This window comes from Pleurodeles waltl, chromosome 9, assembly GCF_031143425.1.
Source record: "Pleurodeles waltl isolate 20211129_DDA chromosome 9, aPleWal1.hap1.20221129, whole genome shotgun sequence".
Lineage (NCBI taxonomy): Eukaryota > Metazoa > Chordata > Amphibia > Caudata > Salamandridae > Pleurodeles > Pleurodeles waltl.
The window spans coordinates 267907993-267926619 of NC_090448.1; the positions used below are offsets into that span (position 1 = coordinate 267907993).

An 18627-nucleotide genomic window follows, 5' to 3' on the forward strand; every position below is an offset into this window, starting at 1 on the left:
GGCCACGAGGAACTAGTATGGATGCCTGAGATGCACGATGCCTTCTGAAAGCTCAAAACAGAGATACCGCATTCCCACCTGTTAGGAACGCCTGACTATCAGAAGGAACTCTTCTTATTTAGCCACAGCAACAGATGAGTCATGTCAGCAGTCCTGACACAAAAGTATCCCCTGGTGTGCAAACCTGTTGCGTACTACAGTGGGCTTTTAGACTCAGTCATGCAGGGACTTTCCCAAGTGGAAAGGGGCTACCCATCGACAAAAGCACCTCCATTGTGTTGAGGGAACCGCTGACACTGTATGCAGAGCATTCAGTGCCAGAAGTCATACAAAAAGGGCAAGAGCACATTGACTACACACCAGGTTTCGGGTTACAAACCAATTCTCTCCAGGCCATCACTAAAAATAGTACAGTGCCATCCAGTAAACCCAGCAGCCTTTGCCGTCGACAAAAGCACCTCCATTGTGATGGGGGTACTAGTGACACTGTATGCAGAACATTCTGCACTTGTGGTCATACAAAAGAGCAAGAGCATACTGACTACACAACCGGTTTCGGGTTATGAACTGATTCTCTCCAGGCGATCACTAAAAATAGTAAGGTGCCATCAAGTAAACCCAGCCACCTTCCTGGCACGAGGTTGAAGAAGGGGAGGAGATCCATGACTGCGCAAACATACACCCTGATGGGATCAGCCCAGCGTAGGAGAATCCCTTCCTAGATAGTGAGGCAATGTACATTGCCTGTTCCTCCATGACAGACAAGAGACTGGGGTAAGACACACGGGCCAACGGTAGTAATGGCTTGTAGCCATGCGGCCTAAAAAAAACTGCAAGTCACCGCACAGCTAACTCTCCTTCCCCACCTCTCTGCACGAGCGGCAGGGATGACAGCATTAATCAAAGCCCTCACCCAAACATCGAGAAAGATGGCAACCATTTACTCACGATTCCGTCTATGTCACCACCACGGTGCACTCTAGCACAGGAATGTGAAATAGGCGAGGGTTTCTGAAATCAGACACACATCGGGATCTCCTAGGATTACTAATTGATGCGCTTTCCCTACCAAAAGGCGTGGCCGTGGTAAAAAGCACCACCCATAATGGGGAAAAGGACTTCATATTGTAAGGAAATGCATTAGCTGACCAATTTGAAAAAAGGACAGCTTATGGATAAAGGAGGCACAGGTACTACCCTTAACAACAGGCATCTTAGGCTGAACCTGCTGTTCTGGTGTTAAGGACAAGCCTTACAACAGAGCAGCAGAATTGTACTTGAGGGAGATGCAGGAAACAGCATTGCCTGACGTGAAGGAGCAATGGGTAGCCAGGGGCTACACGCAGACCACACATGACCTCACATACAGACACGCACCCTCAAGGAAACCTGTCATGCAGCACTGCTTAGTCAACATAGGATTGCCCCAGTTACATTTATCAGCAAACACAGCCAAAGACAACATGATAGCAGAACTTCAGAGTGACTGGTTTATTCCCAACCACACCGAAAAAGTGACGATGTATTTCAACAAATCATGTTGCTATCCACAGACCAACTGTTCCCTTCAGGACATTACACATCGACTTTATTGACATGATCGATCGATGTGCTAACTATAGATGCCTGATTGTAGCAGTATGCCCATACTCTAGGCGTATCGAAGCCGGTCCTTACAAGAACTTCAACCCCAAGGCAGAGCCAACGTTCCTTGTCAGAGATGTAATACCCAGGTACAGGGTACCAGATGTCATCCTGTCGGACAATGGAAAGCACTTTGTCAACTCAATGTTTGATCAAATCTGCATCCTTTTAGGAATAACAGATTATCTGGCCTTAGTGTATCGCCTCCAAAGCAATGACGTCAGTGAGAGACTCAACGGTCTGTTAAAAAATCAAATAATCAAAATCTGTGAAAGCCTTAGTACGTAGTGGCTCCACTGTATGCCCATGGCCTTGTTTGCACTAAGGAACACACCCAGCAGCGATCACCATCTCACACCACACCAGATTGCAACTGGTAGACTGATGAGGACCCCCATCACAAAAACACAGACCAAATTAAGTGTCAAGGCTAGCTCTCAAGCACCAGGTGACAAATTGCATATACGTCTCTTCGAGCTAACCAAAATCGCTAAGTTCCCATCCAAACAGGTCAGTTATCGGAACTAAAAGTGCACCACTGCCAAGCTACCATATCAAACACTTCAACACGGACAGGAAGTCTGCATCAGAAATTTTGTAAGGAAATGGAGGCAAGCCAAATTTGAAGGACCTTACTGAGTGATCTTTGTAATACCTACAGCCCTCAAGGTGGAGGGGAAGATGCGTGGGCCCACCTTTCAGATGGGCAGCTGAAACTTTCCACAGAAAAGCCAGACATGAGCTGCACCACAATGTTCTTTCAAACTGTTAAAACTAAGAAATTCCTATCACCAGAGGACTACAGACATCTCCCCTGGGTTCAAATCAAGACCTACAATGATCTATAAGTTATGTATTGTTGTACATTTGTATAACATCTGTTTACTAGGGGTGCTGTAGCATCCATTCATTGCCAAAGAACTGCCTATTCTAAAGGTGTCTGTCCAGAAATTGCCACCTAACCTGCGTAGGGACCTCTCCAATGTCACTTATAATTACACCAAAAACAACACCAGCATTCCAAACACACTACACAGCACCCTCTTACACAACACATGGTATCAGCACATGATGGCCGTGGGTTCCATGACATCAACCAGGTCATGTTGCGTATGTCTGTGATACCACATGCAGAAGGTGAAGACAGGCTTTACTTGTAGCCCCTGAAAAAGCAAATGGCCTTCTCCACCTATAACTATGTAGGATTAGGACCAAGATACAACCCAACAGTTATAGTGGTGAATCTGACCCGATACGAGACCAATCCCACAGCACTGTACCTTCTCAACTGAGCTAGATAGGATGTGCAGGAAGGGCATCATAGGGGAGGATACTGTGTAGCCCTGAGACATTCCAGAAAAGAGATTCTTGGAGGTAGCAAAACCACCAAATCAATGCACAACCACGTCCGCTTCCGTTTAAATTTGTGGTCCCAGGGTTACCCTTAGCATATCTGGGGCTGTCTTTGTTAAATATAAGTGGACCGGAGACATGGCGTTTCAATGTTGGGCCAACCACTTCGATGAGATGAAGGGAAAGGAGTCTCGTAGGGGAGGGTTGAATAACAGCATAGATACCCCATGTCAGGAACTCTGGGATCCAGAGATAGATAGGTATACGTGGATAGAAGGGAAGGGGTAACCCCTAATTGTATATAATCACACAATGCATTCCTTGTGTTTCAGAGGCAAAGGAACAATTACAATGGGTACGAATGAAAAATGTGGCACAATCCTGCACATTCCGAACATACAATGGGGCACTTCCACGTTGATGGACACTTATTGGCAATGCAGCGAGTTTGCCTACACTCAGCTCGTCCCTGGGTGGCGTGGCCTCTGTTCCTTGTCACCATACACACCCGACCCTGGTCATTCCCGGAGAAGATCTGTCAGAGTTGTACCAACACCTGCTAAGGAAGAAAACAACTTTGTTGCATCAGGCCCAAGAGAAAAGAACTGCTGATTATTTTGTTTGGGCTTAGTACAGGGACATTCCAGAAGAATTCAGACTGTTCTCTGATGCACAAGTATCATACCCTACAGACTGTTCTCTGACGCACAAGTATCAGCAGGAGGGTCCATACCCTTCTTCATCGTGCAGACAAAAGCGAATGCGCACTGGTTGCAAATAACCAGGTGGGAGATGCTCAAGATGATGAACAGCACTAAGCTCTGCCTTAATTCAATCAAGGAAGAACCGAGAGCCATCTGCCTCATGGTGATGCAACATCGGTCTGAATTGAACTTGAATATCGCAATGGAGGGTAGGATCTGCACAAAGATCGGTGTGTCCTGCTGCACATTTATACCAGTCAATGGCACGGACAATGGGACTCTGACTCTTGCCATCCAGGCATTGCACCGTTCCCAAAGAGACATGCGTGAAAAGGGCGGTTGCCCTGAGCAGGAGTGGTTTACGAACTGGTTCTCCTGGCTCCACCGGTGGCTGACTGGTCTGTGCATGTCACTGTTGCCTGTTTGTGTATTGTTATTGTTTTTTGTGTGGTTTCCTGCAAGTGGGGGGTTCCTGCTGTAAAAATGCAGTGTTCAAATTGGGTAAAATGCAAGGGGCGAATGTTAATATTGGAAAGTCGATATCAATTCACACAATGATACATTCATATATAAAAACAAAATCGCACCACCAATATTGAATTTACCCATCATGAACTCTCCATCAACACCGACAGAGAAGTACTTGGTCAGGCAGGCTCTGCGACCTATGCCTGAACTTTCTGATTGATAGGTTACAGGTGGGGTGGTATGTAGCCGGCATACAAACATGGGAATAAGAATCCTAGATCATTCCCACAGATAGGCACAGTGACACACAATGGTCAGAGGAAACTGGCCGCAATAAAACACACATGGACGGAGGGGTGACCGCATTCCTAAAACAACATAAAGTCAGATTACACATGAAGTTAGGAACACTTATTCAATCAGAACAGCATGCACTGCAACACACAGCGATCACTCGCTTCTCAGGCCAGATATCTGGTCACATTACCCACTGGCCCTCATTGTGTCAGGTTCCAGCCCACATGCATTCGTTATCAGGACCTTATATATGACTCCAAGACAACTGTTTACATTCTTTACCCTGAAAGAAATGCTATAATTGTTTTATGGTACTCAGAGAAATGTATAAAACACCGCTTAGATCAACTGTGCCTTGAGACTGTCCTCAGACCCAGTTACTGTAAGTGCTTTCCCAGCTGTAATGTTTAATTAAAAATACTTTTCATGCTTTGCAAATGCCTCTTGTCTTTCGCTTTTTTCAAGGTAAATTCACATTTGAGCAACTTTTCCAATAGATCTTTGGCCGCTTGGGTACTGTAAGTATGCTGCATGGTCATGGACTGACAGGCATTAAGAATTCATAGCTCACTCCACGTCCTGTCAGACCAAGTGACTTTAGTGAATAATGTCAATCAAGTCAAGTAACATGGCAAAACATCTTACAAAAATAAACCAGGGCACACGTTAAACAGACTATATGCACAAATATATATGCCCCAAAACATAGAGCTAAACTTAGAAGCATAAAACACCATTTGACCAAAAACAAAAAATAATAATAAAAACAAAATCAATAATATTACCCTCTGTGATGAGAAATTAAAAAAAATTGTAAAGAGTGACAACCACACAGAGAAAGGATCTATGAATCGAGTGTGCATACCTCAAGTAAAATTGTACGCCTTTCCTCCCAGGCTTCTAGGTCTTCATCAAGGTTAGATGACCGCCAGAACATAGTAGGACCCTCTAAAAAAGACAGATTGAGACTAATATTAGGTTTATTCAAAACTATAATGGTTTGCTTGCTTACGCTTGACCAGACCAAGACTGAGTAGCGCAAATGAAGAACTAGAAATAGGTTGTGTGCAGGAGGGTGAAATTTGCCAGAAGAGGTACGGCTGGTCTGTTTGGCATTGTTTTTATAGACCAGATATTTTCATCTATAAATATTGTGTACCTCGACATGCATTTCATTCGGAAGTGATTGTGTGAGTGTAGTTATGTGGAGCTCAGGGTAGAATGCTCCAGAAGCAGCCTTAGATGAATGAGGGTGATGGTGTCACAGATGGCATGCAGGAAAAGGTTTAAGCCAAAAGTAAGCAGCTAATAATGAGGAGCTAAGAGAATAAACTGATGAGGACAGCAGCAAGTAGGGATTGAGCCTGAAGACTGGAGGAGTTATGATCAGTTTCTTCAAGGACGTACCAGGAAAGAGTTTCACTGACGTAAGCCTAATTGGGAACTTCCTCGTAATTCGTAATGTGCCACATGTGTATGGATCAAGATAATCAACCCTTCTTTAATGTGCTGCTGAGAGAGGGACTCAATACTCTAGGATAAAGGTGGAATACTTGATATAACTTTCTCCGGATGCCAACCAGTGCTGCAACTTTTTGTGATATATGGGGTACTTCACTCTTAAGTCTTCATTATTTTTTCTTCACAAAAGATATCCAATCCTGGTTGGTGTCTATTTTATCCATGTTAAGGACCCAGGGTTTGTGGGTTACCTGGAGGGAACATAGAAAGTAGCCAAAATATTGCAGATTTGTTATGTGGTAACTGATTTTTCTCTTTGTAGGTTGTGGGGAAAATAAGTGTGAAATGCACGGTACAAGCTGAAAAGTAGACCAAATTCAGAATCCAGCAAAGGATCAATTGTGCAGACAGCTGATGGATTTGACAAAGTAACTAACGTTTGAATTGAAAAAAAATAATGACAATTTTTTGGGGCCTGATCGTCGATTTACAAAAGTAATATACTATTGCGTCTGTCATACTTTTCTGGTTTCAGGAATATATCATGTGTGTTGGGTGTCCAAAAACATGCTGTACTCAGAGCCAATAACTAAGCTGCAGATGATTCAGATTTTTCATTGTGTATCAATCCAGCATCAATCCATATGTTAAGATCTAATTAATGAAAAATAGGTAGGCAGTAAATTATGCATTTTTAAATGTGTACAAAATACTGAGTATAGGTGTAGGGAGTATTTGTTGAACTTTCTTGCACGCTGAATTAAATTTGGAAGCCAAACATTGCCAAAAATCACACGGTTGTCTCACATTCCTGAGAGGGAAAGTTTCTGCAATCTTTGGGGGCACAAAATCCCCACCACCTTGCATTCCCACACCTCTCCCAATAAAAAGAGTACCCCATATGCCTGGTTTGGCCCATTGCCTGTGGCAGGAAAAAAAGTAACCACAAGAAGTCAATGTTGTCTTCGCAAAGTCCAAGGTTTGGTCCATTCTTGTCTCCGGTAATCAGCCTACTCTTTGTTTTTAAATAAGTAAATGAGAATGCTGGGTTGTAGAACTTTTGTGAATCCCTGCAGATTCCAGAAGAAAGCCCACTAGATCCAAGGGATTACTTACATTAAAAAAACACTTCTGTGCCCTTTAGGAGATTGGAGCACAGCCCGTTGCTTGATGCTAGTGAGATTCATGCCCCACCTTACCCAGGGAGGGAAGATTGGAGGGAAAACGCCCTTTAAGGTTGAGGGCACGGCATAATGTCAGGACGGCAGCCCTCAACCAGTTTTTTGTTTACAAAAAAAAAAAAAAAGGAAAATGTTTATGGGCTAGTGGTTTTCTGCTTCCAACACTCAAGGGAGGGGAGGGTGGATTGGATTAAACCACCCGAGTAGCCATCCCCAGGGGCCAGAAAGGCTGCATTTATTTTATTTCAAGGGGGAACACTTGTCCATGTCAGGGTGGCCGCTCTTACCCTCCAGTGAGTGAATCCTTGCCTGGGGACTGCCCTCCTCTCCTGATCCCTAAGCAGGGATTTACAAGGGAGAGGGACCATTTGAAAGGGAACATAGTACCTTTCCAAAAAGAACTTCGCCTGGTTTGATGGAATGGTTTCAATTTCTATGAGTGACGTTTCGTTCCAAAGTGCAAAAAAAAAAGAAAAATAATAATGTTGGACCAGGAGGGAAGCTCTTGTTTGTGTCCCGAGGTTATTTAAAAATGCAAGCGCCAGAAGGACTTTATGCCTCTGTGTGGATGACTAGACATTCAAGTCCTTTGCATTTCAGAAGTAAAGCAGAAGATGCAAACGTCCTGACCGCCACGTTAAAGAGGTTGAACATCAACATAGGAAAGTTTCACTACTCTCTTCTAGAGGGAATGGCTATTATGCCAGCAGGTATGATAAAAAGAATGACAGCATAAGTTCTATTAGAAGCAGCCTAGCATAATCAACCACATATTTCCAAAAATGCCTCAGGGTGAATTTGTAGCTGACTTGCCTAGCAGAGAGTAAACTGTTTGTAAAAGAAAAGAAAAAGAAAAAAACGTTCCTCATAGTCTATGAGGCAGTGAAATTAAAGCAGTGCCTTATGGGCCAAAAGAAGTTACATATATAAGCAAAAGACATATCAAGGCAGCACCAAGAGGTCACTTCAGGAGGCTCTGGGGCATCCGTATGCAGAGGTGCTTTTCAGTGTCTGGTGCCTTAATGTTATCCTATGGGGAATGGTCCAGTTGGAAAGATGCGGCAAGCTGGGACTAGGGGACCAGTCAGGTTGAACCAACTATGGGGCTCAGATCTCATGATGCTCGGAGACGTAGGGAGACCTTTGGTCCTCTTCTCCTCAAGCCGGGGCGGCAGGGTGCAAAGGTGTTCTGAGGCATCAGGTTTTTATCAATGGGTCACTTGCGGTAGATGTTGACCTGCACAAAGAGGCTGCAGGCGGCATCTTGAAGTCCACAGTTGGCAAACTCAAGCTGGGCTTTGTCTCTGAAGGGTCAGGTGACCATGCTGGCACCATTTGCCTCCTTCAACCTGGGCCAGGGGGCACGGGTGTAGTGGTGCTTTCCGGTGTTGGGTTTTGGCGGACCTGAGTCCTTCAAGATGCAGGAGAGCAGCTCCAGTACTCCGCCAGAGTTCCTGGGTCTTGGTTGAAGGTTGGCAGTCTCTTCAGGCTTTTGGAGGACAAGTCGTCTTTGGTGTAATTGTCAAGGACAGTAGGCAGGCACTGGGCCTGGGGCCAAGTCTGCTGCTTGTCTTCTGTTCTTGCAACTCTTCAGGGTCAGTCTTCTTCTTTCAGGGCAGCAGGATCTTATTTTCTGGTGCCAGGGGCTCCCCCTAAATACTGACTGGTATCAAACAGCCTGCCACTACAGACATGTTTCTGCCCCCCTGGAGGTGAGCACTTGCACTCTGAGGCCAGAAACAATGCCTACTTTGAAGGATGTTATCATCACCTCCTTCAGCAGGATGGCTAGCGAATCTGCATGCCAAGGTCAGGGACTTTAAAATCCCTGCTGCTTTTGATATGCGACCCCTGGCTTCCCCCAGACCTAGGATTTGCAACCCCCTGCCCTGAGGCCCACCTGACACCACGACAGGCGGGAAATTAGCTATGCAAGTGTAAGTGTTGCACTACCAGGCTGGTCACATCCCCAAGATGGGCAGATTGATGTGCTCCATGAAAGAAGGGTTCCACCATCTTGGTTTTGGTGCAATTAGGAATTCTGAGACACAATTATGCCCACTCCCCACTCGCCCCTCCCCCTGCCATCCGTGCCTTTAGACCCTCACGGGTGAGTAGTGCACTTTACAAATTCCTTGATTGATGTGGTCATTTAGGGGGTGTAGTCCCCCCAGGGGTAAATAGCCCATTGGCTACTAATCTACACTCTCATACAACACTCCTAAATTGGGTATTTGGGTGACCCCCTAACACTAGAAGGACAGAAGATGACAGAGAAAAGCCGAAGAACTGCAGACTGCTGATGCACTTTAGAATCAAACCCTGCCTGTCTATCTGCTCCTATCCCGACAATCGTGACAAACCGACTTGTCCTGCAGCAATTTATCCTCTAAAAGACTTAAAGGGTCCCCAGCACTTCGCCAAGCCATCACCATTTTCCTTGAAGTGAAGAAGCCACTTCCCTGCATCCTGCAGACACCAACTGCAACGACGGCTCACCGGTCTGCTGACCACCAAGTCACTGATGCAGCAGCCGCATAGGAGAAGGTCACCATGCCCCAGGAGGTCAGATCCGTCCCCCACCAAGAGAGAAGACACCAGGACGGACTGTCTCCCCACCAAGTGAGAAGCTGCCCTGCACCAATATCCGGGGCACTGGACCCCTTGAAGCATCCAAAGCTTGTTTGAGTCCGATCTGCACTCCAACATCGCAAAGACCGACCAACCAACGAGGGATGTCAGCACTGTAGAGGCCAGCATTGAGAATGGCCCTGCTGTCCTGTTTTATCCCTCTCTTGCAGATCTAACTAAGAGCTGTGGGCGGCTTTGATGCACAGGCACCCACCAACCAAAACCTTATGCACCAGAGCTCCCCAGCCCGGGTCCACGACTACAGACGGTGCTCCCTTGCGCCCAGGACCCTCACAGACCGAGCACCTTGTTGTGAGCTCCCTGACTTGTCCTTAAGTCCCCCTCTGCAACTTGTGTCTAGGTATCCCCCTCTTTGCCAACAGTGCAGTGTGCAAGGCACCCAACCCATCCAGCATCTCTTTACCGGGGCACCCCAGGTAGGTAACAGAGAACTTCTGGTGTTTCTTGTGACCATGGCTCCCATGCACCTTACAAACTAAAGGGGAGTCTATAAAGATACCTGTTAGAAATTGAATTTCTGGTTGGCTAGGGTATGCACCTAAGCCAGGCAGAACCAACCCACTATAGTCAGGGCAAGGGAGTTACACGTCCAAGATAGTTTGGCACGAGCAGTCAGGTATAACACGGAGGCAATGTGTAAAGCGTCCTGTGTCCACTTCCAAGTAAGTATCTTCATGTCTAAATTGTGGGGAAAACTCCCCTGTACTTATACTTAGTTTACAGTGTGTTTCACAAAGAGAGGGGAGAGGCGTTTCCAGCCAGTTACAACTGGTTCTGGGAGTGCCCCCTCTCTCCTCCGGCACAGGCCCCAAACCTCATTTGGGGGTAAACAATCCTATTTTGTGAGGCCAGGGCACAGCCTTTACAAATGCAGGTGTGCCCCGCCTCTCCCTTCTCTCAGCCCAGGAAGACTATTCAGTATGTATATGCACCTCTGTAACACCTCCATCCTCCCTGTGTACAGGCTGTCTGAAAAGTATGCACAAAGCTCAAATGTCACTCTGCCCAGACGTGGATTGGAGTCAAGCTGCAAAACACTACAATCATAAGCACAGAGAAATGCTCACTTTCTAGAAGTGGCATTTCTGTAACAGTAATAAATAATCCACTTACACCAGTAAGCAGCATTTCTCATCACCATTACAACCATACCAAACATTCCTAAGCTACCCCTCATAAATCAGACAATACCCACTACACAGTGCATTCCCAATGCAATTCTATGAGGAGGCAGCACTCACAGCAGTGAGAAACCAAATAGGCTGTTTGTCACTACCAGGACAGGCCAGGCCACATTACTAGGTACAAGTCCTGTTCTCTACATACATAGCACCCTGCCAGTAGGGCTAGCTAGAGCCCACCTTAGGGGTGACTTACAAGTAGTAAAAGGGGAGTTCTGGGCCTGGCAAGTAAATTTAGATGCCAGGTCTCTGTGGCAGAAAACTGCGCACACAGGCCCTGCGCTAGCAGGCCTGAGACAGGTTTGAAAGGCTACTTCAATGGGGGGTGCAAGTAGCGCAGCAGGCCCACTAGTAGAATTTAATTTACAGACCCAGGGTATAGAGATCCCACTTTACAAGGGACTTATAGGTAAAATTAAATATGCCAATTAGGTATAAGCCAATCATACTAATTTTACAAGGGAGAGCACATGCACTTTAGCACTGATTAGCAGTGGTAAAGTGCTCAGAGTCATAACGTCAGCCAACAAGGGTCAAAAAAATAAGGAACAAAAAGGAAAAAGGTTTGGGGAATGACCCTGTAAAAGGGCCAGGTTCAACAATAACTATGCAGTAAATATACTTTACCCATTGAAAGTTATTAGTGTAAAGGCAGATTGGTGTATTTACTTACGCCACTGTGAAGGATTACTTTGAAACAGTATTTACCTTGCCTTGAAGATTTTCCGGAATTGAAACGTATATAAAAGTGTTGTATTTTTCAAAAATTGGTCTTGAGTTTCTTCTTGAGTGTGCATCTCATTTACTGACTATGGGGGTCATTCCACCGCCCGCCAAACTTACCCCGTCAAATGACCGCTCCGCGGTCAGAAGACCGCGGGGGCCATTCAGACTTTCCCGCTGGGCCGGCGGGCGCCCGCCAAGGGAGCGCCCGCCGGCCCAGCGGGAAAGGCCCTGTAACACAGAAGCCGGCTCTGAATGGAGCCGGCGGTGTTGCAGGGGTGCGACGGGTGCAGTTGCACCCGTCGCGATTTTCACTGTCTGCTATGCAGACAGTGAAAATCATGCTGGGGCCCTGTTAGGGGGCCCCTGCACTGCCCATGCCACTGGCATGGGCAGTGCAGGGGCCCCCAGGGGCCCCACGACACCCGTTCCCGCCATCCTGTTCCTGGCGGGAAAAACCGCCAGAAACAGGCTGGCGGGAAGGGGGTCGGAATCCCCATGGCGGCGCTGCTTGCAGCGCCGCCATGGAGGATTCTCCCAGCCGGGGGAAATCCGGCGGGAAACCGCCGGACCCGGCTGAGCGACCGCGGCTTTATAGCCGCGGTCGGAATCCCAAATGAAGCACCGCCAGCCTGTTGGCGGTGCTTCCGTGGTCATCCACCCTGGCGTTCGATGACCGCCAGGGTTGGAATGACCCCCTATGTGTTGAACAAATGCTTTGCACTATCCTCTGATAAGCTTAAACTGCTCGCCCATACTAACACACAAGAGAGCATTTGGGATTTTTATTTTCACCCCAACAAGGGTCACCTAGACTATCTGCAGTGTCCCCTTACATTTGGTATACTACACAGATAGCCAGCTTCTTCCATAGACCCCTTCCTTTTTTGACTCTGAGAGACTTCTTAGGGAGGCAATGTGGGAAGAAAGAGCTCAAAACCCAACAATCAGTCAACAGACATAATAATGTAATGCTGAGCTTATCTTTAGTTATAAAGAAGTACTTTAATTTCACAACAAAACAAAACATATAGTTCAATTAAGATATGATTGCAGAGTTGCAATTTATGGTCCTCCAGTAAGGTGTTGCACAGCTCATACTCCTCCCCCTGGCGCTCAGCAGATGCCCGCTCCTCTCTCCAATATCTACAGTTCCTACAATATGCAGTTTGCTCTGGATTTCCCCTTTGTCTAATACATAGAACAGTTCAATGACTTTCAACTCAAAGACATCACATGCATAAAAAATCTCTTGCTCACATCGCAGACTTCTCTACAGGCTCAATTTTTCTATCTATTTGAGCTTAACCCCTGTTTTACCTTCTTGAAAGAGGTAACAGGTGCAGTGTAAGAAAACTGTGCCATTCGCAGTGGCTGCAGGGATGCAGTGCTGTGGTAGCAGCCTCACTCTAGCCGTAGACCACTGGTGGAAATGAGTGCGCCAGGCCTGCATGGGGACACTCATCTTCATCGGCTGCAGGCTCTCAGACTTGATCACAACAACTGATGTCTTTCTGGCAGGACTCCAGCGGGTGATCATCTTTGTCAGTTGCTGCCTCCTAGCTCAACCAGGATTTCCACATCGCCAATGACTGTGGTTCTCCTTGTGGCTGTTCTGCAGTCAGAGAGCAGCATTAGTCTTTAGGGAACCTGGTAAGGAGCCAGAAGACACAATCTTGCTTCTCACGTATGTAGCTTGGAGTACTTCACAATTGAAACATCTAAGGAATGCTCCACAGAACATAAGTCAATTCTGTCTTTGCTCTCACAGGCAGTCAGCTTCTTCTAGGTGTTCCTCATGCCAGGAACACACTGGGCTTCCCCTTCTGGACAGTCTCTCCTCCTGCAGGGCAAGACACACTTCTTTCCTCTCTCAGCAAGGAAGCAGGCAGGATTTGAGTTGCTGGCAGACCCTCAGCTCCTTTAACAAGAAGGCAGACTTCAACTGTTGACCCCACACCTCTGAGAGGTTGGCTGTCAAGCAGACACCACCCCTTGTTACACACCTGTCCTTCGTGTTCTCTGCGAGCACTACCTTCCTTGGTCAAGAAGAACTTGAAACTGGGCGCTAAATTGGGTTGTTTTGGGTCCCACATTTTATGCTCATTTTCCAGACAAGGGTTATCTCTCCTGTGTCCAAGACTTTGGAAGGGTTTGGGTTGGTTCTTTTTCAAATAATCATTTTCTGACCATTTCTGGGACATAGCCTTTCTGCAAGTTGATGATCCTCACAAAAGGGAGAATGATGCTTGCTTGAAACAGTAGCAGCAAAAACAAGGTCACAATACAGAGTGAGGGCTCTGTATCCTCTGTCATCACACTTCCTGGGGCTGTAATCAGTGATAGATAAATGAGTGATCCTACATAGAAACTTCCTCATCTTTAACAGAAACTGCAGTCCCACCCTTCGCTCATACAATCTACTAAATAGAGTTGCTCTGAAAAAACTAAACAGCAACGCTCTGCTGACAAGGCCTTCATTGAATTTCTAAAAGTTGCTCAGTCTCCACTACCTCACTTCAGTGCCTGAGTCACTACACTGCATTCCTGTGCTTTAAGGGTAGGGGACCTCCAATCACAGGAATGTAGCTAATATACTTTCACTCTCTAGGAAAGCTGTTTCACCTTCAATCTTGTGTGATGCAAAACCAGGGGCTATCCAAAGTGGTTTACCCGGTCCCAGTGCTGAGACACTCTGCACACACAGTGATACTACCATAGATGTATTACACATTCACTGTGCATACATGCACTCAACAAGCATGAGGGTCTGAAGTCCATACGAAAGTGAAACTTTACATGGGTGGGGTCAGTAGTCCATCCTCTATGTTGACACAGAAAAATATGTAGTTCTAACTAAGGATTTACAGAAAAAAGGTACACTGCCACCACAACTATATGTGACTAATCTAGGACATTAACAGTACACTTATTCCAGAATGGGCGCAAGCTTGATACGTATCTCCAGATCACAGAACAGATTATGGACCTTGCATTTCAATGGACTGATCCAGATCTCTATTTTAGTGTGGCTACAGGGCTAGAGTGTCCTGCTACCAGTTTCACATGCAGGTAGGCAGTCAGGGAAGGGGTAAAGGCCTTGTTACCATGCAGGAGACATTCTTGTCCCAGCTCTGGGCAAAGACATCACAAACAAAAGGGCATCTGAAAGCTTCAGTGGCAGAGGGTCACCCTGCTTCAGCTCACACCAGATTACAAATTTGGACCAATGGCCCGAGTATATTGGTTTTGAACAAGGTCGGTGAGCAGGTAAAATAACTGAGTCAGACGGAAGATCATAACCACTCAGATGGTTCCACATACATATGGAGGTTGTTAAATAAACAGATCCTCCTGAAGCAGTGGTCAGATGCCAAGGGTCAACAGTTATTAGTTTCAGGCCACTTGGTCTAGTTCAGGTCCACCAGAATCAGTTGTGATTGAGCTTGCCCAGCCCTTTTCAGGACCTGCAGGATCGGCGGCGGATAAGTAAATTTATAAAGAAGGCTGGAATCCCAATAGAGGTGGGAGACATCCCTTAGTCACTCTAGTGACCCTAGTGGCCGTAGAAACTCTAGAGCACAGAAGTTGAGCCAGATAATGTTTTCGGAGGTAGCAAAAAAAAAAACTACAGACAGTAAACCCCAACAAGCGTGGATACCCTGTGCCACCTTTTAGAACAGTCCCTACTTGTGATCCTCATGGTGACGTCTGCTGGATGTTGAGGGAACCCAAACAGGTGATTTACTGTTAGTAATTCCTTGGCAGCCTCAACACTTCCAGATAAAGGGCGCTGGACCTCATTACACCCTGCTTATTGCAGTACTATCTGACAGCCTTATTGTATGTTAGTACCTAGCTAGACCAGCCACTGATCGAAGGAGAAATATCTTGCGAGTCAGGCAGCTTTTAGCTTCAAAAACATTACATGACAGCACTGCTCCACAGGAGACTAGATGCCTGTGATCACTAGCTTGTCCAGGTGACTTCCCCAACATGAAGTGGGAACATCTGTAACCACTGACAACGTCGGAGGGCAAGGACAGAAAGCTGTGCCACCTGTTAGGTCAGATTGGCACCACTGAAAATCCCAACCAACCTCAGAGAACCATCAGGAGTTCCACAAGGCAACCCGGTGCAGGATCAAAGGCAGGCTAAGGTTACACTGAAAGGCCTGAATGAACAGTGAGTGTGACGCACCAAAAGAAAGCAGTTGGAGACCAAGCCGCCTTACCGTTAAGGCTGGGACAGGAGCTCTCACATGAAATACTGGGATCTTGGCCTGAATGTCCTGGTTTACATTGTGAATGCCCTTCATGCCAATCTTGTCTAAAATGGCCCGAGAAAGGGAAGCCTCTGAGATGGTTGAAAATGGGACTTGGGCTTTCTGATGGAAAATTCCAGAGCACATAATACCCACTGTCTGGAGGTGGTCTGAGACTAGCTGAAGCAAACCCACCATCAACAGCAGTTGTGGTGGTACAGGAATATGTGTATCCCCAACCTGCAAAAACTGGCCACCGCCACTAACAAGACCTACGTAAAGATGCGAGAGGCTATGTCAGGTTGAAGGGTATAATTGTGAATTGGAAATGGCTTAACTTCAATACAAAATGAAGATAATTTCGGTGGCCTGCTGGATTAGAACATGAAAGTATACTGCTTGTAGTTCCAAAGGCACCATCTAGTCCATGGAATTCAAGGACAAGTGAACGTGTGCAAAATCTGTGCCAGATTTTGATTTCAAGACACGGAGGTCCAAGACTGATCTCGGGCCCGCATCATCCGTTGAAATAAGGAATTACCTGGAATAGCATCCCAGATATTCTCTATTTTAGTAACCATTTGATTGCTCTCTTGACAAACAATATCATTATTTGTTGGGGCAACAAAACATCATGATCTGTGGAATTTGAGCAAAGAGGGTGCATAAAAAGAGTAGGGCATAAACTTGCTGACTAATCTGAAGAACCCAATGGACGATTCTATAGATAATGCTGAATGCAACCTCCTACTGGCGCCTATGGGCTCATGAAGGTGCAGCCATAGGGCTTGGTGGCTATGGCGCTGGATGAAGAAGTTAGTGTTGCTGTTGGTGACCTCCTCCACTACCACTGCCTCTGCCATTGCAATGTCAAAAGGGCTGAACTAGCTAACGGGTTACGAGGGTTGCATCTGAGAACCAAACCCCCTAGAATAGTCTTACTATTGGCAGAGCTGGCAGGAGGGGGAAGCAACCACAAGGAGTGAGTCACAGCTCTGCCTTTGAACTGTTACAAGGCAGAATCTGCCCTATCACGAAATAATCGTGCCCTATTCAAAGGCACATCCATAACTGAAGATTGGGCAACCCCAGAAAACCCAGTGGCATGCATCCAAGCAATGAATCTCCTGATAATACTAGTGCCCACAACCTGGGCAACACAATCAGTGGTAGAGGCCAGAACTCAATCAAACCACATCCTGGCTATCCTGTATGTCTCCAAAAAATGAATTGCAGAAGTACTCAGGCAAAGCAGGCAAAATTCTGTTCACCATGTCCAAAGGACGTGGGTGTGGTAGCCCACGAGACTAACTACATTTAAGGGTCCACCTGGCAAGCCAATGAAAAAACCCTTTTGCTCCCTAATTTATTTGATTCTCTGCCCAGTAGAACATTAGGAAAATCATTTGGAATGACTCTGCTCATGGGCCTAAACTGTAAGTCTCTCAGTGGTAGCATGCTGCATTAGGAAAGGAGGATTACCTAGAGTAGGTGAATGCAGTCTGGCAATCAAGAAACCCATTGGCAGTTTTAGGCAAGGCTTGGAAACAGCTGCCATATCAGTCTCAGTTAAAGCTTCATTGAATAGCAACAAGAGCTCCAAAGTAGAGAGCCCAGTCTGCAAGATTTCTGTCAGAAGATTGGCATTAGTCAGATACAAGCCTTCCACCTCTGCGACTCTACTACCACAGTGAATGTAGCACTTCTTCAATGGGCGTCCCTAAGGCGGAATTCAGTCAAGTCTCGGGAGAAGTGGCCACGCCAGTGGAGTTTTGATAGTCAAGATATATGTGTTAGCATTGGTGTAATTAAGGGGAGCAAATGGTCCATCTCCTCATCTTCACTGTGAGGAAATTCTCAACATTCTAAAGTGCCAAAGAGAGGCGCCATCCTCCAGAAGTACTGTCTGCGTGGCAAGGGGACAGAAGGAGAGTAATCCTCATATTGAAGTTGAACCCTATGGATGTTAGAGGTCATCCTAGTGCATGCCCTAGCCAAAGTTGTTTCTGGGTGCACAACTGGAGTTGAAGATGAATCCTGTATCAGCACCTCTGGAGCTGAAAGCAGTGCACGTAGGTAACAGGCAGCAGGGTCAACAACAGAGGAGTCAAGGCATGACTCTGAAGCAGAGCAGTCTGAGGCAGTGCAGGATCAGTTGGTTCAAGGGGATGAACTGCCAGAAGAAGCCCAACTCAAGGGTCCAACGGTTCTTTGGGGCAAGAAGACAAACAACTGGGATCCAAACCCATCTTGAAGAGCTGCAACATGGCCTTATTAAAGGCCACAATCAGCTGTGGATCCGAAGATGACACAGGGAACTAGTGGAACAAAAGCTTGAGGAGTGGAATCTGATAAGAGGCAACAAAGCCCAAGTCGGATATTGAGAGTGCCGACAATGAGACATTTCCCTGAAGCAGAGTGACAAGAGACTGAAGTGCTAAGGTTATAGTTTTTTGTGTTTTCTATTTAACTTGTCCCCGGCTTCATTTTGAATTTACCTGGTGGTGCATCAGAAAGCACTTGTAACAAGCCTTTGGGGCATGTGTGATGCCAAGACACCAAAGACAGACATTGTGCAGTTCTGTGACAGACATCTGTTTGCAACACATATGGCATGGCTTAAATTCTATATGTTTGGGAAACTCCAACCCTGCAAACAGTCACAAATTTGGGAGAAAGAAACTTCACGAGAAGTTTAA

General features: G+C 46.3%; 1 protein-coding gene across 1 annotated transcript in view; it reads right to left on the reverse strand.

Moving 5' to 3' along the window:
* The window catches only part of NOL8 (nucleolar protein 8), a 270845-nt gene that overhangs the window by 16145 nt on the left and 236073 nt on the right, over window positions 1-18627 (reverse strand). Inside the window, exon 16 of the mRNA XM_069206675.1 lies at window positions 5332-5414. Coding sequence (XP_069062776.1) covers window positions 5332-5414 — 83 coding nt within the window. The remainder of the gene's footprint in view (window positions 1-5331; window positions 5415-18627) is intronic.